We start from the raw sequence: 25,455 nt of genomic DNA, 5'->3' as shown, positions 1-25,455 counted from the left end.
AAGCCGCTTAACATTCCGTGTAAATAAATGTTATTGAATTCAATCCAATTCGAAAAGTGTTCCATTTAATTAACAATTGAAGTAAGAGTAGTATCATCTAAATCAATCGCGAATATTCCATTCAAAGAAATTTATTTAGGGTGGAATCGTGAATGCTCGAAATTGTTTAAAACAAAAATCAAATTTTGGGTGGAACGAAGTTCGACGGGTCAGCTAGTTATCTATAATTTTCTGCATACCACTCTGGGAATCCTCTGCTGAACACTATACAAATACTCAGGTCTCTTATGGCGGTAAGCTCCAACTCGGATTAACTTTTTAGACCGACCCTGTTTGTATGATCTGCAAAGTGTTTGTTTAGAGTCGTGTTGATAAACTCTGATGTCAACATCAAACCAGCCGGACATTCTTGGTCGGCATTTAATCCGCGGATTAACAGTCAACGCTCAATTATGGATTACTTCTATTTGATTAACATGTTGGACTGGCTGTAGGTTGCACAGAGTGGTGACGAGGTTCGAAGTTCAGCTTCGTACGATATCTCGATTACATTTTCGAAGGGACTTTTCCAGGGGGACCCTTTCCCTGTCAACTACATATAGATGCACCATAGCTCATATGAGTTTGACATTTTTGGACAATCTGTGACACTTTTGGGCAAACTGACGGAGGTATGACAGAGCAAAACAGATTACTCTTTCACACTTGCGGTGCTGAATGTTAGAAAAAGTAGTCTATTGCAGTCGTTCTCACCCACTATATTCATCACATTGATGTATGCTCCGCCGAAATGCGTGATTGTTGCCCCCGTGGACTTATCAGCTTCAGAAAAACAATGCATTTGATCGTCGATTTCGCGTAACTTCCTGCTGGCACACGCATACAAACACTAATATCCCCTATCTGGAAGCCATCTCGATAACCATTTGACAGATTATGACGAGATTTTGCACGTGTAAACATTAAACTTTAAACTAGTTTTACTCAAAATTTCATAAAATAAAAAGTTATATACAAAAGAAAGTGTTAGATTTTTTTCAAGTACAATCTTTATTCAACTCTTTTTGCAGCTGCCAAAGGACTCTATGGTAGCAGTCTGACGGAAATTTTTCTTAAGAATCGCAACAATATGTAACAATTTTTTTCTCAGATGTCTAATAGATTTTGCGTCTTGGATAAACTTTTTTTTTTGCATAGTATTCCCAATTTATTTCCGAGATTTGATGAAATTTAATGTAATCTTTAATAGGTTTGTTTCATTTTCCATACAAAATTTGAAATTCTCCCGCAAATCCATATCTAACCCAACTTCGTTCAAATTTGACACGCACATTTGTTGGGGACCTCATAAAAGAAAGAGCAGTGGGGAATAGAGAGTTGTGGCCCACCATACAAACTTGACCCACCCTATTGACCATGATTCGAAACCAAAAACAAAACAAAACAACCCAGTCACCAGCATGATCCCCAGGAACAGACCCACTGCATCGAACCGGATCTCCCCACAGACACCACATTTACTTACCAGTTCAATGCGGCTTCATAAAGATGTTCTGAAAGATAAATAAAAAATAGAATATTATCTCATTGGCCTCATTCAATTCCTAATGTCAAATTAAATTTAGCTGTTCAATTGAATAAATGACTTGTACGATTCAATTCCACCGATTAGGCGGATGAAGGTTTACAATTCTTGAGAATCCACTTTCCTACCGATGATGCTTGCCTCGAAGGCGAATAATCGTCATCTTCTTCGGTAATCCACACAATCCAAAACCAACAGCCCCACGTCCCCCAAAAACGTATTATCATCGTAATCCCTGTTCAATCTGCTCTAAACCGACACACAAATCAATGAAGCTACGATTCCATTGATTTTATTTTCTTTTCCACATACCGCCACCTACACTACATAAATTCCTCTTCCAGAGCTGATGGCAATGGGAGGAGATGCGAGGCAAAAGAACCCACCATAAAACCTCTTCCGAGAAAAGAAATCGCTGTCTCACCGTCGATTTCCCTCGTGCACTCAGCCTTGCCCGAGATTGAATTTTCCGTATCAGAACATTCGAACTCCTGTCGCGTGCACACAGCTTCCCACCCCCCTCGCATTCGGATCAAAGTTCGCACATGGAATGGCAGAAGCATGAAACACCGCAAAAGAAAAAAAAAATCGAAAGTCAGAGAGAAAAAGTGCCACGCGGATGAGGAAAAATATCATAATCAAAAGTCACGAGAGTAGACGAAAGAAGAATAAGATAAATTGAGCCATATTTTCAAATTTATATCATTACCCTATCGTCGGCGTCGGCGTCGTCGTCGTCGTCCTTGTCGCCACCGTCATCGGTATCGTCAAAGTTGTTGGTGTTTGGTTGGACGCATTTCAAGCAGGAAAAGAGGAGAACCACCTCTTTCTGGTGGCTGAAGATCTCTTGGGGACACAGTTGGAGGATGGAAAGTGTTGATTTGATAGCTTGGTGTGAAGCAGCTACTAAGCAAAAGCATGTCGGTGGTGGAAGGTTCGATTGTCGGTCCACTGTACGACATAGTACGGGTTCGAAATTTCCCTGTTAGGACTGAACTTGTCACGAAGGCTTAGGCAGACTTAGAAAGCTCTCAACAATTGCGGAAAAGTTCAACGAACACTATTTCGAGGGAAGCCGTAAAGTTCCAGTTGGGACGTAATAACCATGTAGGAGTAGAAGCGGGGATCTGAAAAAAGGGGTCCAGAAGGGGAATGGAATGGAGACTGTACAAACGCTAGGACATTGGCAACTTTGGGAAGATCATTTGCAGACAATTACACTGGATGGGAATTGTTTTTTTAGTGGTATTGAGCATTGAGGTACTTTGCACTAAAATTGAGCCGTAGTCAAACATGTCGTCAGTTTTGGTGCTCTGGAACTATTTCAAACAAGTTCGATAACATTGGCACAACTCATCATTTAAGCACCATTTAGCGGCACTGTAGTATGGGGGAGTTGCCATTTTTACTATTTCCCAAGTTAAAATGTTTGTATTATAAAGGTTCTGTAGGTCAGTGATCGGAAAAATTCAAAAACTCAAATCTCATGCATGAGTTTATTCGCCTATGAGTTTTACATGGTGAAATTCAACTGCGCAAAATTCACCGATGAGTTTTAAGTTTTAAACATTGATTGCTTTATATTTTGGCGCTATTCATTGTTATTGGTGTTTTTTTTTTTAATCAGTGGATGGAAAGCTAACAAAACATTCTTGAGCTTGCTATCAATTGACGTTTGAGCGATTCTTATGAGTTTTAAGTAGAAATGTTTTTTGGCATTGCGAGTGTGAGTGCGTGAAAATACATGAGAACCTCAATCGTGAGATTTATTTTTCAGATTTACATGTGAGTTTATTCTCTCAGGGAGGCTCAATGTTTTGCGAATAATTTTCCGAACTCAGCTGTAGACCATGAAAGCTATCGACTAGATGCTTACGCCAGATGACGAATTGAGTGTGAAACAATCGATAGAACTGTTTCCGCACATCGCAGGTACGTGAGCAAATCGGTCATCATCTCTTTTGCCAGTGGTGGTGGGGGGAGATACCCCTCACCATCCCTCCCCAACGGGGGAGTTTGGTAAAGGAGGTGATCAACTCGATTCGTAGCTTCCTCAAAATTGATCGTTGCTCACTTTCTACTCTCTATATACAATTTTCACACTGTCGTAATCTAACGGAACTACATGGGAACAAATCCAATCTCCGAAATGGGAAAAATGACTCATGATTTCATGAACATATCGTATTTTCATGTTATGAAAATACACCATTGATAATATTCATGATATCATGAGCTATGTTTGCGTAACGCACCCAAGATTACCGAAATCATGAATCAGCCGAGTTGAAATCATGAACTAAATTCATGAATTTAACTTTTAGCTTTTAACTAGCTTTTAGCTTTTTGAGGGAGCAAAAGTGGACGAAGGTTTAGTTTACAACAAGTGCATATCAACACAGTGGGGCCGACAGCAAAGTGTACAACGAAGAAGAAGGAGATACACAAGGACGTGCAAAACAACGTGCGGTCACAAGGGAACTTACGAGAAGATGTGATCTTCGTGTTAGGGTTAGGGGTTGAAACTGTTGACGTTTTTTTACTACACTTGCTTCGTTGTCGTGCGCGAGAGTCTGTTTGTATTCGTACTCTCTCTCTCTCTTACACAACGCAAACGGTAGAACAACATTGAGCAAAAAGAAAATTATCAAATAACTGTCATATGACATGTGTGATTTCGTTCTAATTCCTCAATTTGGTGTAAATCAAACCATTTCTGACCAGAAATGTTATTACTAGAACATCTTTGCTTGCTATTTTCAGAATTCACAGAAGCACAACATCAGCAGCTTTTATTATAAGAAAAACTAAAATACTTACATTCGTGACGGTCTTCGACGACAGTGTCGTACAGCAGAGTCTGTCGTGTGACATTTTAGTCTGTTTTTCAAGTGTCGGAAGCAAAGGCAGTCGATTATCTCAGAAAATGTGTCGACTACGGTGACCGCTTACAAGACTGGTTAGGGTATAGTTGAATGCAGGGAGTTTGATCAGCTCTGTTATGATATTCTATAATGTTTTCTCTTTGTTTCAATATTAGCAGTCAATAATATCATTAAACATATAATTTAATATGATTTGAAGCTTTTTTTGCCTTCCGTGTGTTGTATACACCGTTTATTTGCCTCTAAAAAATCATTGTTGACATAATTCAATCGGACAACCACATCCGTGAATTTTCGCTCAAATTTAATTTGATAATGATCATTAGCGGTTGCCCGGTATTGGTCTGCTTAGCGCTGAATGAATTACTGCTTCGGACAGGCATTGTAATGGGCGCTTTTATGGAATTCATGGTGGGGATCCATTAAAAGGGCACATTCTCATAATGTTCATAATCAAATGACACAGTTGAAAGTGCTAGTTTTTAGCAGCGGAACACTTTCGTCACTTTGCAAGTAACATTGCAAGTTTTATCCAGGGTTTAGAGCATTCTACAAGTCTAAATCATGGTCTACAGCAGGGCGTCACAATATCAGCTTCAATCGACCAAATCGATGCGACGAAGAGACTGCTGGCTTTCTTTTTCTGTTAAAGTCGAACAGCTTCGCAGCATTCTAGAACCTCAGTCGGCGTGCACAAACAAATGTTCAATCGCTTGTCTCTCTTTCTCCCGTCGCTCCATTGGTCTTCCTTTCAAGCTTCGTCGAAATGGATGAGCGAAAGAGCGCTCGACTTTGATAGTTTTCTCTTTCATGAAACACATCAACAGAGGTTTCATGACGTATATGACGGAAAATGAAATAACACATTTAAAGCATTTCTCACGTCAAAACACTTGAAGATTACACGTCATATTTCTAATTTATCTTCCATCCATATATTTATCTAAAAAATGATCGAAAACGGAACATAACGCATTTTAAACAAATTGAAAGAGCGGCGATAGAGTGTTCGTGAAAGGGGATTGAAAGCCATAATGAAGTTCGTTTAACTAGAAAATCGACGTTATTTACATTGAAAGCGATGAGCAAAGCAACGACGAGAAGTTCCACAGCCAGCCTTTCCTTCCAAGCGTTCTTCTTTTTTATTTTCGTTTCTTGCTGATAGTCTAGCTAGGCGTTATAGAAATGAAGCGTCGAACACGTATGTATGAGAGAAACAAAACACGAGTTCATTTTAGAGCTTCGAAATTGTAGAGCCCTGGTCTACAGAACCCTTACAAAACCAAAATTGTTGGGAACCTCCAGTGTCACTATTTCCAAACACCTCACCGCACCGACTTGATGTCGGGTATCCATCGTTGATCACCGCAACCGATTTCAATCTCGGAAGAGTTCTAGCGAAGCAGAAGCTTGTCCCGGCGGTTGCAGACTTCAAATGCTATTAGATGCGTTTAGATGTTATCTTTGTCGAGTTTTTTGCCAAGCATCTTCTACCGCGGTCGAAGGAACTCAATCGCCTTCTGAAGGGTCGCTCAAGTTTGTGTGGTATCAGCTTGCCCAGTTGGGGTGGCTTTAGATCACCGTCTTGGTTCGGAACTAATTGGTTGTGTTGTTCTTTCACCTTCAAAACAAAACATTTGAATTGTCAAATTAACCGGGTTGCGAAGCATGTCGTTATTCACAAGCAAATAAAGTTGGTCTGGTGACTGGCACTCTCGGCACTGCCGGCACAGCTGCGGCACACTGAAAATTGGCAAACAATAAGTGTGTAGAGTGACCACACCTTGTGTCCAAAGTAGTTACAGTCGCTTCACTAGCATACGTACTACTCTGATTTTTGCTTTCTTCATGTCCGTCCTTCCGTTTTTCCTATTTGAGTTACTTGCGAGCCTTCCGCTTGGGAAAGGAATTCATTCGGTGGACTTCAGGAAGCATTTATCCTTATTCCCCGAATAGAATATATTCTCCTTCCGATTGAGGCAATTAAACGAGGAGGGAATCTCGTTTTCCACGTCTATGTAAATATCTCTCTCACATGTATGCATATCCAGGCCTAGCTCTGGTGGACATTTATCCCAAATGACACGCTTCAGTTTTCCGTATTTTTCCAGCACCAACGTAAAATGCTTATCATGTAGCGAGCGACAGTCGTACTTCCACTTCCACTTCCTCAAAATATAAACGATGATAAAATAAATGTTAGAAAAATGGCGTCTACGAGGAGTCGTGGCTTAAATCCATTCCCTTTTGCCCTCCTAGCGTTGTCCAGGTACAAACGTGTTCCATTTAATAGGGAACGTTCGAAAACAGATAGGAAACACTTTCGCCGTTGTGAGTTCGGCGGACAGCCTCAGCAAACATCATGGACACGTCGATACACTGAATCTTAGGACAATCCTTCATATGTCCACCCTGAGGGATAGTATTCGTAACAACTACGGCCTCAAAGCAAGCGTTATTTATCCGCGAAACAGCTGGCCCGCTGAATATTCCATGTGTAAGAATGGCATACACCTTGGTGGCACCGGCTTCCATCAGTTTATCTGCCGCATGGCAAATAGTGCCGCACGTATCGGCCATATCATCCACTAGGATAGCTACCCGATCTGTCACGTCACCAACCAGCACCATTGAAGCAACTTCGTTTGCCTTCTTGCGCTCTTTGTGAATCAGAGCAAATTCAACGTTTAATCGATCAGCAATCGAAGTCACACGCTTAGCACCGCCGGCATCCGGCTACACAATGATGGAATTTCGCCACTCTACGATATTCTCCCGGATCCACTTGAGCACTGCCGGTTCGGCATATAAATTATCCACTGGGATATCAAAGAAACCCTGAATCTGTGAAGCATGTAGATCCATCGTGATGATATGATCGGCACCAGCCACTGATAACATATTAGCTACCAACTTTGCCGAGATCGGTGCACGGCTCTTGTCCTTCTTATCCTGGCGAGCATAAGGGAAGCAGGGTATCACAGCGGTCACACGGGAAGCGGAAGCGATCTTGCACGCATTGATCATAATTAACAGCTCCATCAGGTTATCGTTGATCTCCCCGGATCCGGACTGTACGATGTACACATCTTCGCCACGTACTGATTCGCCGATTTCGACGCATGTTTCCAGATTGCTAAACTTTTTCGTGACCACCTTCCCGAGATCGATTCCGAGGCGATCCACTAGGCGCGACGCCAGATCCGGATGGGATGAACCGGAGAAGACCTTGATGTTGGGCATTCTGGACTGCAGGTGCTGCTGTTGCTGCTGCTGCTGAGTGTTATTGCTTGACTTCTCCAAGTTGTTCCGGATGAGACTTCTGGCGCGAATAGAGTTTGGTGATCTGACTGGCATCACACAATCTACGGTATCAAATTAAATAAGCTTAAATTTAATTGCTCCGGGTTATGTACCAAGACATAATACATAATTGCTTCAGATACGAATTTGATAAAGATTGCCTTTTCCTCCGCAACGCAATATGTGGCAGGATTCAAGTCCAATGATTTCACGAAAGTTTCAATCTCACCCATCGAAGGCTTTGCTGAGCCATGTGGATAGGCAAAACACAAAGTGTGGTTTATTTCGCACATATTGAAAAGTTTGCTTACCGTTGCCGTACGGCGACGGCAAATAGCACTGACCGGCTGCAAGCAAAAAATAAAGCGCACAAAAAAAAAATCCATGACCGAGTAAACAACTGTCAACTGCTGCTTTGTTCACTGCTAAAAGCAAACTGAATTGCAATATTTAACAATTACAGGATGTCCCACATCAAATTGCATCACGGAAAAAAACGCTGTAGAAAATTACCCATTGGGTATTTTCTCTTGAAAATTTGGGTAGAAGTAGTTTAGAGTGTATTGTTTCCACTGTATTTTTATCGCTGTCAGTTTTTCAAAAATTGGAAAAATGGCGCCACCCGAAAGCAACTTCGCGAATTGATTTTGCGCAAGCTCTTGGAAAGTCCTAAACTCTCTCATCAGGACATCGGAAAACAACTCGGAATCGTGCAGTCAACGGTGAGCCGTGTGATTAAACGTTACTACGAAACTCTGAGCATCGAACGGAACGAGAAATGCGGTCAGAATGGATGTTCTATTAGTGATCAGGATCACAAGCGTGTCGTGAAAGCGTTTTAGCGAAATCCCAATGCTTTGGTCAGGTATGTGGCCAAAAAGTTGAATCTGTCCAAGCCTTTCGTTCAGAGAGCCAGGACCGGGAGGGACTGCATACGTACAACGTGCAGAAGGCTCCAAATCGTGACGAACGGCAAAATACGGTGGGAAAGTCACGGGCCCGGAAACTGTACACTAGACTGATGCAAATTTTGACATTTTCGCTCCACAGTGCTCAAGCGGTTCCAAATCGGGTCCTGATTATTATCCCAAAATTTGAACTCATTCGATAAGAAACTGACTTGGCACAAACCATTTGAAGTTTATATGGAAATTACTATAGGAAAACCAAATATTTTGTTCATATCCATCTAACAATTTACCATATCGCTCTGCTTTAAAAAATGATAACTTAGCTCGTAGAAAATTTTCTCAGCTACAACTTTGTCCTTAACCACTTTTCATTATAATGTAAGCCACTAATGTCTTACGATTATGCTCAATCAACTGTTCAGCAGGCAACATTGGTGTTTCTGGCGCTTGGAATACAGCACAAAAATAATGGCTACTATGTCACACTGCAAGATACAGTGTTGCTCACAAAACAGCTGCTTGATCATGCCATAAGATTATCAATCTCTGAAACATTTAATAACTATTTTATTTGACGTTTGGCTCAACAACTATATTCTGCTAAGTTGAAGCAGAGAAAATTTTCCATAAGTATAGCTTTTGAATTTTCGAATAGTGCAATATGGAAAAAGGTAAAAAGACAATGAACAAAAAGTTTTGATTTCCCATAGTAATTTCCATATAAACTTCAAATGGTTTGTGCCAAGTCAGTTTCTTTGCAAATGAGTTCAAATTTTGGGAGACTAATCAGGACCCGATTTAGAACCGTATGAGCACTGTGGAGCGAAAATGTCAAAATTTACATCAGTCTACTGTACACCCAGATGCTGACGAAGCCTCATTGTCTCATCATGGATGATGAGACTTACTCCAAGGCGGATTTCGGGGCTACTGTTCTTCACCGCCCAGCACAAGTTCCAGCACATATTCCGGAGGAAGTAAGTTTTCCAAGAAATACATGATTTGGAAAGCGATCTGCTCATGTGGCAAACGGAGTGCGCCGTTCGTGACTACGGGGACTGAGAGACGGAGAGATCTACCTCAAGGAGTGTTTACATAAGCGTCTGACTCCTCTATTGAAGCAACACGTGGACCCTACGATCTTCTGCCCGGATCTAGCTTCGTGCCACTATTCAAATGTTGTCCTGGAGTGGTACGAAGCCAACGGGGTCGCTTTCATACCCAAGAACATAACTCTCCCCACCCCCCGACGCACGTCATTAAGGCTCATCTAAAAATACTGGGCTATAATGAAGCAGGCACTACGGAAGCATCCCAGACAACCAGAAGTCGTAAAACAATGTACAGACAGTATCGTAAATAACTAAAGTTTAAGTCAACATCGCATATAAGTAAGACATACATCGCATTTTGTTTAAGTTGAATCGTATAGAATGCAAATTTCCGACTTAGATGCCATGAATCATTTTTTCCATCGTACTATATCACAAATTAAATCGGATTACATCGTTAAACTTTTCAAATTGAATTTGTTGTTACAGATTAAATCGTTTATGACGTCAAATCAGCTCTTTTAAAAAGAAATTAAAACTTGCACGTATATGGCCTCCACTTTTGTACGTATAAGCCCAGTTTTTGCATTCTATACGATTTGATTGTATGTATATATGTTTGTAAATCACAGAAACAACTTTGAATATACATGCATTCTGGTTGCCTGGGATCTCAAGGAGGTCAAATCTGAGGAAGACATGAAGAAAAGGTGGGTTTCCGTACAGAAAAAGCTGCAGCCAGATGTTGTACAGAACCTAATGCCTGGAGTTAAGCGTAAGGTGCGAGCGTACGGTTATGGTATTGAAGTTGAATGAAATAAATATCCCAAAAGCTTACTAATGGGTTATATTTCACTGTCTGAAAGTTTGAAAAGGATTGGCCAACTAGGTAATTTTCTACAGCGTTTTTTTCCGTGATGCAATTTGATGTGGGACACCCTTTACCAAGCGAATGTTGAAGAAGACTGGCAACCCGAGCAAAGCTGCAGATCAATTTGAAATCAAAATTTGCTGTTATGATGTAACTTATTTTGAATACTCCAGTTGATCTCATTTTGGTTGACTTAAAGGTTAACACAGCAAAAATGAGAGCATACTTTTACACTGTTGAATCAAACGGAAAACTAATCTTGCTTTCAAGGAAATCAATTTGATTTCTGATTTTGCATTCATGTTTAACTGAATACGGGTCTGGCGTAAATCGTATTTGCTTATGTGTTAGAACTAAAAGCGTTAGTTTAACCAGCTTAAATTAATGTTTAAACAAGACGTTAACAGCAGAACTTCAAGTTAAGATGCTTTCATTTAAATAGTCTTGACTGCATAATGAAAGCACAATATAATATCAGACTAATGTCGTGACAATTGAAATCAAAATGAGTTTTCATTATGATAGGAACTGCAAACTTTAATATAGATTTGCTTTCATTTTGTTAACCGACTTTGCTCGGGAAGATGGCTCGGGATGCTGCATAAATTGCCAGATGTTGGAACAAACTGGCTGCTGAATATGTTTCGTACGTCAAGCTGATTTCTTACTTCCGGATGCAAACTGGGCCTAACTTTAAAAAATTCCAAGATCTTGAGCCTGGGAAAATGATCACGAAACATGAAATTTAATTTTTCAATATAAATTTTGGAAGTGGTGAACTTAATGTGAGTTTAACCTCTAATGTATGAGATAGACACAGATAATATTTAAAAAATCTGGAATTGGTAATGCTCGGAAATGTTTTTTTTTTTACAAATGAAAAGCATGATACACTTTTTAAATTTATTTGCGTATTACAATTGAAATGTAATTTCGGATAGGATAATAATTCTAGACTGAGACCGGAAGGCATGCCTGTTTCAGCTTTAATAGTTTTATATGTTTGTGGTTTCTTTCAGAAATAATGCACTCGAGAAACCCCTAATAGCCATAAAAATAACAATTTCCTACCCAGTGCCCAAGAGAACAGTGGACTGCTCCAAGCTGAGATCAACAGTTGTCGGCAAACCAGCCAAAGCAATGGAGTAGAACGATGAAAAGACATCTTGCCAGTCTGAGCTCCATTCTCAGATATCTCCGGCATGTGTATCGGATTTATAGCATCATTTCCTTCGGCCGCTCCTGCCTACCATCGTCCTGGGGACAGTTTTTGTCAAAGTAGCACCCAGCAAGGACGACCACGTGTCTATGTATCAAAAGATATGAACTTGAAGATATGGGAGTCAAATTTGGAAAAGTGATGCCATCTACACATACGAAGTGGTGGCTGGAGGACTACTTTTTCGTTTCCAGTAACAGTCGACTGTTGGCAGTAGGCAGCAATGAATCGTACTAGGTGAAAAGGAGATGATTTCGACGTATGGATGTTGGAAATATTTTGCCTCCGGCTGACTGAGAGGAAAGACGACTCCTCCATTCATACATCATCTCCGGGTGGAATACGAAGCGTCTCCATGTGGGTAAGTACACATCAATGCGAACGCGTCGTGGATTTTGTCGCGATTGTGATATGATGCGACGCAAAAATATGCTGTCGACAAGTTATGACGAATTCCCAGTGCCATGTGAAGCGCCGATTGAATGGTCTAGAATTCCTCACACTCACACGCATACACTAATGATGTATTTTCGCGTTTCTCAAGATTGCAGATTTATTCTTGATATTCGATTCCGGTATGACAATATCAACAACATAACTCCCACCCACGCGCATCAGGAACGTTTGATTTCGTTTTAATATACAGCCATCGTCGCTCAAGTCGGTTCAAGTGAAGGGATGAAGTGCTCGGCTGTATTGATGATGGGAAGTGATACTGGCAGATGGATCAATCAGATTCGCATGTGGATTAGGTTTTATTGCGACATTGACTTTTTGATCGATGTTGGTACTGGCTGGCTGACTGACTGGATCACATTTTTGGGAGGATATTTCCTTTCGTTATTCCTTGCAGGAGCGGCTGCTTTATTTGATACTTACGAATATAGCTATGTTTGTCGCCATATTCTGTGACATTGCTTTATTATTATTTTTAGGATCGATTGATTCGTTTAGTGTCGACGATTGAACGGTTAGCAGTTAAAGAAGCTTTCAACGGTGATGGTTGAAGAAGGAATGGAGTAAATTGATCAGCTATAAAGACTTTGTTGAGCTATTAAGATTATGAATAACCAAGGAATGATTGTTGATATTTATTACTGCTTATACTGATTCGTGCCATGGATGATGGATCAAAACTAAATGTACGGGTTGCAGATGTGATTCCACCCTAGTTCATAAAGCGAATACAGTGTTTAGCTAAGTACTCGAACAAAGTAATCCGGGACTCCGGCGTGAACTTTGCACGCTTTAAATTTTTGCAGTTGATGAGGGCATTAGGTAACAGCGCCGGTGGTGTAGTGGTAAGCGTGATTACCTCTCACCCCAGCAGGCCTGGGTTCAATCCCAGTCAGCGCCGCCGGGATGTTCTGAGGCATAACATCTCTGATCACGCCTTCCTTCGGATGGGAAATAAAGCCGTTGGTCCCCGGTTCATGAGTTGATGGGTCGATAGGTAGGGTCCAGGTGTGGGAGCTGCCTTCCTGGCACGTCGGTAGCATTGGTGCTCAGCACGGAAAACAAGATCGACGGAAAAAACAAACCAAAAGAAAAAAAAAAGAGGACATTAGGTCGTTCGGCTTATATTTAACGGAGCGGATTGCAGCCTAACAAGTAACAAGTAGGTTAGAAAAAACGATTTTTTTGCTAGTTATATTTAGTATTAGGGATAGCTTTGACCAAACCCGGCCATATTATGGGAGACTCCTGTTAACTCTTAGTCTATAGCTTGTTGCTAATAGACACCATCAGTTCACTTTGGCAGGAACATTTTTTATGAATTAATCAATATATCTTACAATCATAATCTTAAAAATCTTGTCTGTCAATTTTGACCCCAAATTCAAATAAGTAGTGTGACTGGCTGAAAATCTCCTTAATAAAGACAACCAACCAACCAAATAAGTAGTGCATTGAAACTAAGTTATCAACGAAATAAATATTTTCAAATCCAAAAAAAGGTTCTTTTATGTTTTGTGTCATGCTCTTCTTTACTCGTTAAAAATGTAAAACAAAAAAACAGGTATTCTTTAAGGTACTGATATCATCCTTCCTAAATTAAGTTACTCTTGTACAATTTATCACCATGCATTTTTGTATACTTTGGAGGCATCGTTAGAGTAAATTTTTAATTATTTCAAGGTGTTATAAACCTCTGAGCACAGCGATATTTTTTCGAACCTACACACTTTCATCTCGAATTTTAAATCAAGATTTAAAGCAACATAATAACTTCACTGTTTGACACTAATCTGACAAACTGACAGCTCGCTCCCATACAAAGTGACGCCGAGGGGCGTTAATAATGTGATTTTTGAAAATGTAATCGTTCTTATTTAAAATAGTTCCAGTGTACCAAAATTGATGAAATTTTGGGTATGGGTTCCATTGTTAATGCAGCTTACAAATATGCATTAACCTCAATACCCTTAAAGAACCCAATTGACGCTCAGTATCAGTACTCAAAATTCAATAGGTTGTAGTTGCAAACACGTTGTAAATAGGTCGTAATGAGCAAAAATATAAATTTCTCGATGTTTCCGTAGCGAATGAATCATATCATCAAGCCATTTTCCACAGAGATGGCTTTGTGCCGCTGGTAGGAAGCAGTGTCTGTTTGTCTCATTTACCCTCACACGCACGGACTATCGCTTCTACCCAGTGTAGATGAATTGCGTTTGTTTTGAAAATCTTCACTGTTAACGTACGACTGAAATGAACAAATGAGTTCATTATGCATCGACGAATACACGTTTGCTAATATTCATCAACGCTTGAGTTTCCAACTCAAAATTGCCAAAATCGGAAATGATCCTAAAAAGCAAAAAATAAAATTAATTCATTTTGCCACAAATAATTATTTTGAATGTTATCGATCGCAGAAACCTCGATATTATCATCAATTCTGCAAAAAGCAATAATCTTCCATCGATCTGACTGAAAAAAGCAACATAACACGTTCCACAACGATATATTTGTATAAAACGAAAATAATCATTTCGCATTTGATACTCAAAATCATCGCCACAAAGATGATAACGAATCAGTGTTCACTCGGCTGTCGACAAAAGCAGGCCACTATCGATGTGTGCCACGCGATCGTCTGTTTTCTCGGCAGCAACTCATTGTTCTTCATCAGCAGTTCTTTCGGTCGATGCGTCGTCGAGTTTATAAAGCAACCGTTTCGTGATGAGTATGTGAGTGATTACCACGTTTTGCGTCCATTGCTGCAATGGAAGCGCTCTGACCCCCGTTGGCGTAACTGCTATACAATGAAGTCACTGGAAGCGGCTTTATTTCTGATGGAGGAGGCTTTTTCGATAGCGGAAGATAAAGTGTTCATGGTGTTGTACCTTTTGACTATAGTTTTAAGATGTATTGTATAGCGACTAAGAATCCTCGGCTCTGTAAAGTTAATTCGTTTGTGCCTTATCAAATAAATTAAAAGATGATTACGAATATTGATATGACAACAGTACAGGCGATAATGAATACGCATCTTTGAATGAACAAAAACAATTGTTGATTTCGAAACTCAGTGGTTGCCTTGAATCAAGAGCATGTTATCATGTCAAAATTCAAATTCATGCAGGTAGTTGGTTTGTCTTTCAAGGTAGCCTTTATTTTCAGCTTATTTGAGCGTAGAAGAAATGATTTTTATCAGCACTGGTAGAAAGTAATGAAAATCCCCATATATGTACATAGAAATTGAGAGAAGTGAGAAGAATTTGCTTGCGATGCATATTCAGGTAAAAAAAGTGAACCGCAACCTAAAGAAATCAGTCAGGGACTTTGTCATTTTGTTTTTCACCGGTAATTATCGTTAAACAAGCTACAATTATATAAAAACAGTATTTAATCTATCACCAACACAGCCATTTTTCTTGTCTATTTGATATATGTTTCACATCGAAGATGCATCACACATATCAAAACGGCCAGGCCTACTGTGTAGCATTTAAGGGACAAGATGATTCTGAAAACATCCAAGATTTAAACACGATGCTTCAGAATCCAATAAATGGATGAAACGTGGACATCTCGTACCATACGTTCCGATTTTGATAATTATATGATTGGTTGGTCGTTGCAAGCATCAAAGCTAGAAAGGTTAAGTGATGCTCCATTTTCTTCTGACGGCTGGGGCATGAGCACTAACTCTTGTCCTAGCCTTTTATGACTTGTGGCTATAGCACCATTACTGGCTTTCTGAAAAGAGAAGAGGGAAAGGAAAAGGAGAAGGACGAAGGGAAAAGGATTACGTGAAATCTATGAACATAAACAATATTTTTGATTTGAAATATACAATATACAAATGCAGAATGGCGCGGTGGTCACTACCCGCGTCTTGTCACTATTATAAAGTCATAACAAGTAACAAGGACTAAAATGTGATACTTTGATTACTGGAAAATCCTGATGCTTGGAACTAGCAATCATCCTCAATGTGTAAAAAATGGTGTTCTCAAACTAGGCAATACCAGCGCCATCCTCTGCACTTCCACGAGCAGTCACTGGGATGTTGGGTAAGATGGTTGGGTTTTCGCGTACAAGATTTAAAACGTTTATTAACAAACTTTTAATCCACCTATTCCTTTGCAGTTGCCAAAATCGAACGGTCTTATTTTGAAATTCAATTTATGATTTTGTTGACTTCGAACCACTGCGAGGCATCGCTATGACATAGACGTTACTAATAATAAATCTTTAATTAAAAGTTGTAATCACAAGGATCAAAAACACACTATTTTCAAATTCCGTTCAATCTTGGCTCGTTGAAAAAATTAAACCCCGTGCCAAAAGCGAACGGTTTTGTGAATTTGTTGCTAAAATCTAACCGTGCCTAAATCAAACGACTACTGTACAAATATTTATATCAAATAAATGGTAAGCTCTCACCAGATTCTGCAGTTGTTTGTGACCATTCAACACTGTTGACCATCATAATCACAAGTGTTAATAAGTAGGAACGAACTCACCAAATGAATCCATGAACAATGTCAACAGAATGAAATTGGATGGTGCTACTGGTACTTTCATGGTCCACCTTTCTTGCTTGAATCAGGATGATATCCACCTGGTACTATTCGACAGAATCAACATGTTGCCTCTCCTTGAATACATCTCGATTCCTAGTGATTCCTTTTCTTCAGGGAGAATTTCCTGTAGTCCTGTATCTGTTATATTTTTGTAATTTTCACATTTTGATCTTCCAGATCAGGTTCAGCTAATATGAAATATCACTAAAAGAGTCCCCAGGATCAACCCTTGTGGTTCGCTTCTCCGTGACGTCGTCGCAAACGAAATAACGTCGGGGGTTCACTGGAGGAGTTTGTTGTCGGAACTGCTGCCCTCTGAACCTCTGAAAAAACTTCATGACACGGGTTTTGTTGAGAGTCACGGAAAGACAGCCCCAAACTTCAATATCTTTAGAAATCACTATCAGATTGGTTTCTTATACTGTTTTGAAAATATGCCGAAATCGTTTCTCTGAAAAAAAATCACAGCAAAGAAAATGCACTTCAAACTTGTTCAAAGGCAGAGCCTACTCCCTCCTACAATTAAATTAAAACAGTATTTTCTCATTTTTTTTAAAACTCTCTTTACTACCAGCTCCAAGATTGCAAATTCCCACGTGCACAATACCTCAACATGTCACACTAATCCAGTCGGTAAGGTTTAACTGAGTTTTTGAATTCCGGAACTGGTTGGTAAAAGTCTAATTTTTTTTTTGGAAAATTCAAAAATGAGAAAACTTATTCCGAACTCGTACAGACTTAGTTCTGTTAAACCCATTTACTGATAGAAAACAAAATTTGTCGAATTCAAGGATTCCTTACGAATAACGGTAATTTTAAGGGGCCTCCCTTAGCTCAGTCGGTAAAGGCGCAGCTACAAAGCAAGACCATGCTGGAGGTGGCTGGGTTCGATTCCCGGTTCGGTCTAGGAATTTTCCGGGTTGGAAAATTTCTCGACTTCCCTGGGCATAGAAGTATGATTGGACTTTGCCACACAATTATACCAATGCAAAAATGGTACAGGCATCGAAAGCTCTCAATTAATAACTGTGGAAGTGCTTCTAGAACACTAAGTTGAGAGCACGCAAAAAGCTAATATGCCATACGCAATAAGCTTGAAAAGCGAAGAAGAAGAAGAAGAAGAAGAAGAAGAAGAACGGTAATTTTAATTTTTACCGACTTTTTCAGCAATTCAGAAACCCAATAAAACAAAATTGACTCCTGTATAATAATCTTAGTGTGTATATTGATGCCACACGATACGTAATTTCACTTTCACAGACTGTGAAATATAGCTCCTAGCCCTGAAAAAATGTCGAAATCCTTATTTATGCAATTAAAATTCCCATCCAGGGGCGGAGCATGGCAAGAATTTTTGTCGTAGAATATGTAAAAAAAAGAGGGACTCCGAATGTTAATCGAACTGCATATATAGAGGTACCATGTTTTGACCACACGCCCTCTGTAAACAACTAACGGAACCAAGTTTATGCGTAATGGATGGAACAGCGCCATCTCTGTGGAAAATTGCCTCCACAACCTTTTCCATGGATGCCAAGGCTACTAAGATCATGAAATAGATGCGTGAAATTAAATACCCTAAACAATCGACTTTTAGCAATTCAACTTCTCTTCCACATAATACTCCGAATACGTCTTGAGGATCCCTAGCCAGTGTTGGAATAGTTCGCGATATTGCACGAAGTTCTCCAAGGGAAAAGTTTACGAGTCATAGTGATTTTTTGCGAACTTTTCCATCACTGTTCCTAGCTATGCGCAGCTTTAGCTGGTAAGTAAATTAAGTATTATAAGCAAACGGGTGATCCCAGGTTTAATGTTTGTTTCTTACCTTTCACTTGTGTAGTAGATCTAGTCGTAGTTTGTACCTCCTTAGTTTCTAGCCGTAACCTATGTTTTTTTTATTAATTACTTTATTTGTACAGGCTCAATCCAATAAACTTTACAGAGCCGAGTGTAACCTATTTGTAAGAACACTAATCTGTAAGCAAATACGATATTTTACCACTTAAGTCTGTTATTTCAAATTAGCATCTTCAACTAGATGTAAATCGTTGACTTCACGCAGAAGTAACACTTAACATATAGTCTAAGTACGATATTTTTCCAAACAGTATACCTCACTTTATGTTGAATTAAGTATTAACAGTAAAGATTTAAGCACTAGATAGGTTAACATAGGTTTAAGCACTAGATTATAGGACAAATTTAGATTTTAATAATAGACTAACATAACTATAGCATGTAACGATTCTATGACATTCCTCAGAAAACCATTCCCCCGAAAACCATTACCCCGAAAACCATTCTCCAGAATCTCATTCCCCAGAATGCACCATTCCCCAGAAAACCATTCCCCAGAATGTACCATTCCCCAGAAAAGTATGCCATGTATTAGATTGACTATTTTTGTTTATTATAGTCACTCCTGGCATCTTCTTTCACGTATATAAAAAGAATAGAAAAACTTCTTAATGGATCAAGGGGTTTTCCCTTCTTTGAAAATTTAAGAAAAGGAAATATTTAATTCTTTGGATATACGATAAAGAAGAGAATATTCCCTTCTTTTAATATCAGAAAGAGAACATAATTCATTCGTTAAATGCATTATAAAGAAGGGAATATTCCCTTCTTTGAAAATATAACAAAAGGAAATAATTAATTCTTGGGATAAACGATAAAGAAGGGAATATTCCCTTCTTTTAATATGTCAGGAAAATATATAATCAATAGTTTTTCGCAAGGGATACGGGGTAATGCCCATTCGGGATAATAACGTGTGGAATAATGTTATAAATTTGTAATCGGTAGTTCACGAGAAATTTCTTCAACTTCTTTAACAGTTTCCGACTGGTTGAATTGGATTGCATAATAGACGAAAACTTGAAAGTTGTCATTTTCTAAAGAGCTATAAAATGGTTTGGAATTGATAAATACATAGTTCAATAAAAGCAATAAATAAAATATGTATATTAAGCTGTTCTGTAATATAAATCTGAAATATAAAAAAAAGTGATAAATTTCTAGTTTCATCATCTTTTCTGGGGAATGTTATAGAATCCATGTTACTAGTATCTGCTTTTGTCTAATTGGTTTGTTGTTTATCCTTGGTATCGCAGCCGATCCCGACGGGGCGTAGTCAACATGTCTTAAAGAATGCTTTTTTACTTTTATTTTGTATTTAAATTTTAAGGAAGGACATGATCGATTAGGAAATGAAACATATAATCATGGAACACCCAACCATGTGAAACCACGGAATCATCAATTCAACATGCCGCGAGGCGACAGGCAAACACCACGCGACAATCGAATAGCAACAGCATCGAGCAACATCGAGCAAGGTTAATCGTTTAAAAAAAGTCGTGTAAATTTCGGTTCCTTGAGCAAGGTTGCAAAGACTCATTTCAGCTAAAATAATGTTTTTCGGAATAATAAAACCAAAAGATGGTATGATGGCATGTTTTACTTGTAACTTACAAGAAGAGGTTGCAAAGTATGCGTTGGAAACATAAAACCTGTAAATTTTGCTTTCTATGAGTCACAATCAGCGATTTGCTGATCGCTGAGTGAGTGAGTGAGTGAGTGAGTGAGTTTGTGAAAAATCGCTGATTGTGACTCTCATGAAGTGAAATAAACAGGTTTAATATGTCAAACACATTCTTTGCAACCTCTTCTTGTATCCTACCAATTCAAAATTTGATCATGGCATCTAATTATTTCATAATTTAGAAAAAGATTGTTTTAGCTGAAATGAGTCTTTGCAACCTTGTCCTTGAGACCACATGTAAGTGGCCGTTTTGACATAAGAATCAGTTGAAAGAAACGAGAAATTCAATTCAATCAAACGTTCTCTTCAGTTGCTATCCATCTCCTTAACCGATCAGACGTATAATACCATTCTCGAAGTTCTTTTGTGTGACGCGCTTGAGTTTAGTTGCCCATAGCCATGCAGGCTTTGCGAGAAAACTGTGTCGTTTTGGATACATCCATTCTGCCTAATACCCCGGACAGACTATGGCTTATATCATGTAATATAGGCTGGCTTGCAATGAGCATTCATACATCTAGTTTTCACTGGAAATCCTATATATGAGTGCTCATTGCAAGCCAGTCTATATTACATGATATAAGCCATAGTCTGTCCGGGGTATAAGCGACCGTATATTTCGGAAATCAAACGATTTTTAGAAAATGAACTGCAACTTGATATGTCACAAGTGAAATGCATCCAGCCACACAATGTGAAAAACGTTGTATACCTGGGTATGCAAAGTAACGAAGTAGCAAGAAGAATCGCTTCAGCTCATCACCTGAAGCATTTTATGGATTTGTTGTTTATTCATTTATTTGATAAGGCTCAAACGAATTAACTTTACAGAGCCGAGTATTCTTGTTCACTATACAATACATCTTAAAACTATAGTCAAAAGGTACATCACAATAAACAATTTATCTTCCGCTATCCAAAAAGCTTCCTCCTCCATCAGAACTGGAGCCGCTTCCAGTGCTTTCATTGTATGACAGTTACGCCAACGAGGGTCAGAGCGCTTCCATGGACGAAAACCATGGTCAGCACTCACACACTCATCACTAAACGGTTGCTTTCCAAAGTCGACGACGCATCGACCGAAAGAACTGCTGATGAAGCATTTTATGGAGTATGAGGGAAAAAAGATCTCTATTCCAATTTATGTCGAAAGCAGCGCTGTCGACGTACGTTTGCATGATCTCCCAGATGACATGGAGAATGTGGCTATCATCGACCATATGCGCCAGTATGGAGAGGTGATAGCAATTCGCGGTGAGGTTTGGAAGAGTTATTTTCCAGGCTTCAGCAATGGAGTGCGTGTTTTAAAAATGAGACTTATTCTTCCCATCCCGTCATTCATCACCGTGGATGGCGAAATTACACTGGTATCATACCCAAACCAAGTGAAAACATGTCGCAATTGTGAGCGCAAATCTCACCCAAAGCAACGCTGCTCCGATGTGGCTGCAGCAGCAGCAGCAGCAACAGCAGTAGCAACAGCAGTAGCAACAGCAGCAGCAACAGCAGCAGCAAACGAAGACAATACTCTCAGTAGGAGCACCAACAACAACTACGTAAACAGCAAAAACAAGAACAACAACAACGCACCCAAACTTTCATCAAACGCAGCCAACAGTAAGCAGTGGCCCTCGCTCCCAAAATCGATACCAAATGCAGACCAACAGCAAAACAACAAAATCGAAACGAAACGCCAGCGATCTACCACAAACAATGCAACCAAAAAATTGAACGCAAATGGCTCAAGCGAAAGTGATAGCAGCCTGATCTCTGTGAGTGGTGATATTTGTCCATATACGCAGCGCCCATATACGATCCCAGATCTTTCGCATATTGACGATCCTGAAGAACGGTGTGCATTGATAGAGGAAAGCAAGAAGAGGATTGATGCCATTTATTTAGAGCAAATTGAAAATAAGAAAAAGAAAAATAATGCATTTTTGCTAGGATTTATTGTATTTTGATAGACCTCGGCTCCGTAAAGTTTAATGACATTTGAGCCTAACAAATAAACGAATAGTTAAAAAAAAAACGTTCTCTTCGTCGTTTCAGTTTGAGAACACTTAATTTTACATGAAATGTTTGTTTACGTTCCATGATTTATGTCCAACATAAATTACGTTTCGTGTAAAAGTAGTTATTTCTAAGTGTGCAGGAATTAATGCATGATCAGCATAAGTAGGGCATAAGTATTACCAGTAGGAAAGAATGCAGACAGTAGTTAGTTAGAATTCTAAGTGAACAGTTCAGTTTTGATTTGTATTTCACAATAAGCGCAAAATTAAGTGTGAGACACATGATGATGACGTGTGGAATTTTTTGAGTACAGCATGGAAAACAAGATCAACGGAAAACAAACCAAAGGAAACAAAATGCCGTAGGGGAACAAAGAGAAAGTCGACGAGGAAAATCTGTTAATGTTACTTAGGACTTAATGCAATGTTCAGCTTGTATTCCATTCACAATGCATTTTTAGAACACCCACACATAGTGCACATCTACATCGGACGGAATACATTGCATATAAAAAGAAGAACTGGAAGGAAAGTTTTGCAATTTTTCAAGTCAGAACATTGCATAATTTTTCTATCTCAGAACAAAACATGAATAAAAGAGCCCAATTTCCACTCCCTCCGCCAGCACTCGAAGAACCGAGTAAGTCAGTGCCATAAACAGCATCCATATTTTCAACGCTCAACCATTAATTTGCATAAAGCGAACGAAGCACGTTGGCTGCTAGTCACAATGAACCGTTCCTGCTCCATCTGCTGAAGCCTATACCTATATAAATGAAAGTTGGCCAAGTTCATCTTCCGCATGGGCTGCCTCTGGCACAGCACGTCTGGTTCGGTTTGTTTTGGCTGCAATCGTCGAATTTCTGAAACAATGCGACGCACCAGAACGAAGAGTTATGAATATATTTTGGGCATCGTTCACGATTTTCAGATACGACTGCGACTGAGTTTGCCTGTTCTTACGTTCTTCCGGGGACAATATGGTAAAACTTTCACTCAAACTGGTTGGGAAAAGGGGAAAACGGTGTGTTTTGCCCATTTGGTGCTGTCAGACGAGAGAAAACTAATTATTTAGGCAACAAGTTGTTCTCTGTGCGTGCTTTCGCTTTTCATTCTGCTGGTGTCGTCTAGAAATGGATTGCTTTAAATAGCCTAAATTTACAAACTGCACCCATTGAAATTCTTAATCTAATTCTATCTAACTGCATAACAGGATTGATATAGTGATAGAGAATGCAAACGCTGACAAAAGTACAAATCAAAATAGATTCTCGGCAAATCCTTCGTCTTTCAATCGCAAAACATTCTATATCCGGATGCCAGAAGTTGTTTTTTTCCATAATCGGAACGTTCGGAATATGTATAGGAAGCACCGACCGAGAATGTGTTGTTCGGCACATGGGGATGTATGCAAAAATGCTTCTGGCTGTGCTTGAACTCCCGATTGTATGCGGAGAATGTCGATATTATGTGTTATTATCGTTGCATGGAATGTTGTGCCGAGAGTATTCTTCTTCTGGACGGCGTCATGCCTTGAGGATTGCTTTAAGTCCGATGGGAATAAATCTATGTTGCAATGATATAAGAAAGGCTATTCGTAGAACCATTGTAAGCGCATGTATGTTTAAATGTGATCATCGGACATTGTTTGCTTAAAGTTTTGTAAATTTTCATGGATATACTCGAATGATAGACAATCATTCGGGTTGTAAATTTACTCGACTTTCATGGGCATAGAGTATTATTGTGCTTACCAAGCAATGTACAGATTCATGAATTAGTTGGCGTAGAAAACCCTCAATTAATAACTTTTGATGTGCTTCATAGATAATAAAAAAAATTCAATGATCCATCCAAACAACCATGAACAAATATTTCCCTTAAAAGTGCGCTAGAATTATCTAGAACAAAGAAGCTTGGATTTGTACGACACCAAAATTTGAATTAATTAACTATGTCTCAGAGATGGAAAGTCATCAGATAAACAACTTCATTTATTTAAATAGCATTTCAGCCCCAATTAGTGGCAGAGGAAAATAAAATATACTTTGCTAGTGGGCCAACATCTTCATTGAATAGCCCGTCAGCAATTCAATAAACTGTCCAAATAGCAATGGTGACAGGATTTGATTAATTGGCAAAAGCATCTTCCTCCTCCGATTGACTCTTTGATAGCTGGTTAGAGCTAGGCTAGAAGGATCTATTTTGATATTCGGTTACTCCATGAACTAACCATTCGAAAGGGGCTATTTATCCAAATAAAATAAGAAGGTAGCTTCTGGGTCTCCATATGGAATATTTTGATTTACACGTAAGAGTATGTGCTCAAAGTTTGTGTGTGACAAAATCTGCTCGAACGATGGAGGTATCCTACTAAGGTTTTCATAAGTATTATGGTGCAACGAATGAGGGGATCCTAGGTATTTATTTTCTACGATTATTTATCAAATTGAAGTGAGATGGCATTGTTTTTTTTCGGAGTATAGGGTCTATTTATATGCTCATATATTTCTGCGGAATCAAACTGGTTGAACTATTGCGATGTTTTTGTGGTTTATAAAAGAAACAGCTGAGTCAGCTTCGTACGTAATAGTAGGTGAAAGAGCAATTCATGCTCAGGATGAAATGGTTTTGATTGTGGAAACGGAAATCAAATTGAGTATATGAGAGTAGGTGGTTCGTTTCAACCCATTTGTCCAAGCGAAAATGGATCATTTTCTCCAACAATTTTCGTATGCATGATAACATTGCGATGGGACGATACGAGTAATGATCTGACGTGGGTTTGCCAGACTATAACTCTCACCCACCTCCAATCATCCGGAACAATATTGAGCTCCAGGAACTGACCAAAAAAGTTCAACATACACCTCTTAGCGACGTCTGGGAGGTTCTTCAACAAGTTGAATTTGATCCTATCAGCCCCCGGAGCCGAATTGCCACATGAAAGTAGCCCGAGTGAGAGCTCCAGCATTGAAAAAGGCTGGCTAATTTCGTCTACCGAATTTCACTTAATCTATCACAGTCTTGA

The 25,455-nt window shown here is 39.3% G+C and overlaps 2 protein-coding genes across 2 annotated transcripts; both read right to left on the bottom strand.

The window, feature by feature from the left end:
- Window positions 1-6,640: 6,640 nt before the first annotated feature.
- LOC135699488 (ribose-phosphate pyrophosphokinase 1-like) lies at window positions 6,641-7,851 on the bottom strand. Its single transcript, XM_065219770.1, has one exon. The coding sequence runs from the start codon at window positions 7,825-7,827 to the stop codon at window positions 7,207-7,209; it is 621 nt and encodes a 206-aa protein (XP_065075842.1). The 5' UTR covers window positions 7,828-7,851; the 3' UTR covers window positions 6,641-7,206.
- Window positions 6,757-7,101, bottom strand: LOC135699512 (ribose-phosphate pyrophosphokinase 1-like). The gene has a single exon (XM_065219790.1). It carries the CDS (start codon window positions 7,099-7,101, stop codon window positions 6,757-6,759), a length of 345 nt encoding a protein of 114 aa, XP_065075862.1.
- Window positions 7,852-25,455: the final 17,604 nt, after the last annotated feature.

This window comes from Ochlerotatus camptorhynchus, unplaced genomic scaffold (assembly GCF_037179485.1).
Source record: "Ochlerotatus camptorhynchus isolate MF236.1 unplaced genomic scaffold, CSIRO-AGI_Acam_v1.1 ptg000111l, whole genome shotgun sequence".
Lineage (NCBI taxonomy): Eukaryota > Metazoa > Arthropoda > Insecta > Diptera > Culicidae > Ochlerotatus > Ochlerotatus camptorhynchus.
Note: the sequence above shows the minus strand (reverse complement) of the source record. Positions and strands in the feature narration are given on the sequence as shown.

Excerpts from the sequence above, each read along its gene's own strand:
- LOC135699512 (XM_065219790.1), bottom strand. The coding sequence starts at position 7,101 with ATGGTGCTGGTTGGTGACGTGACAGATCGGGTAGCTATCCTAGTGGAT.
- LOC135699488 (XM_065219770.1), bottom strand. The coding sequence starts at position 7,827 with ATGCCAGTCAGATCACCAAACTCTATTCGCGCCAGAAGTCTCATCCGG.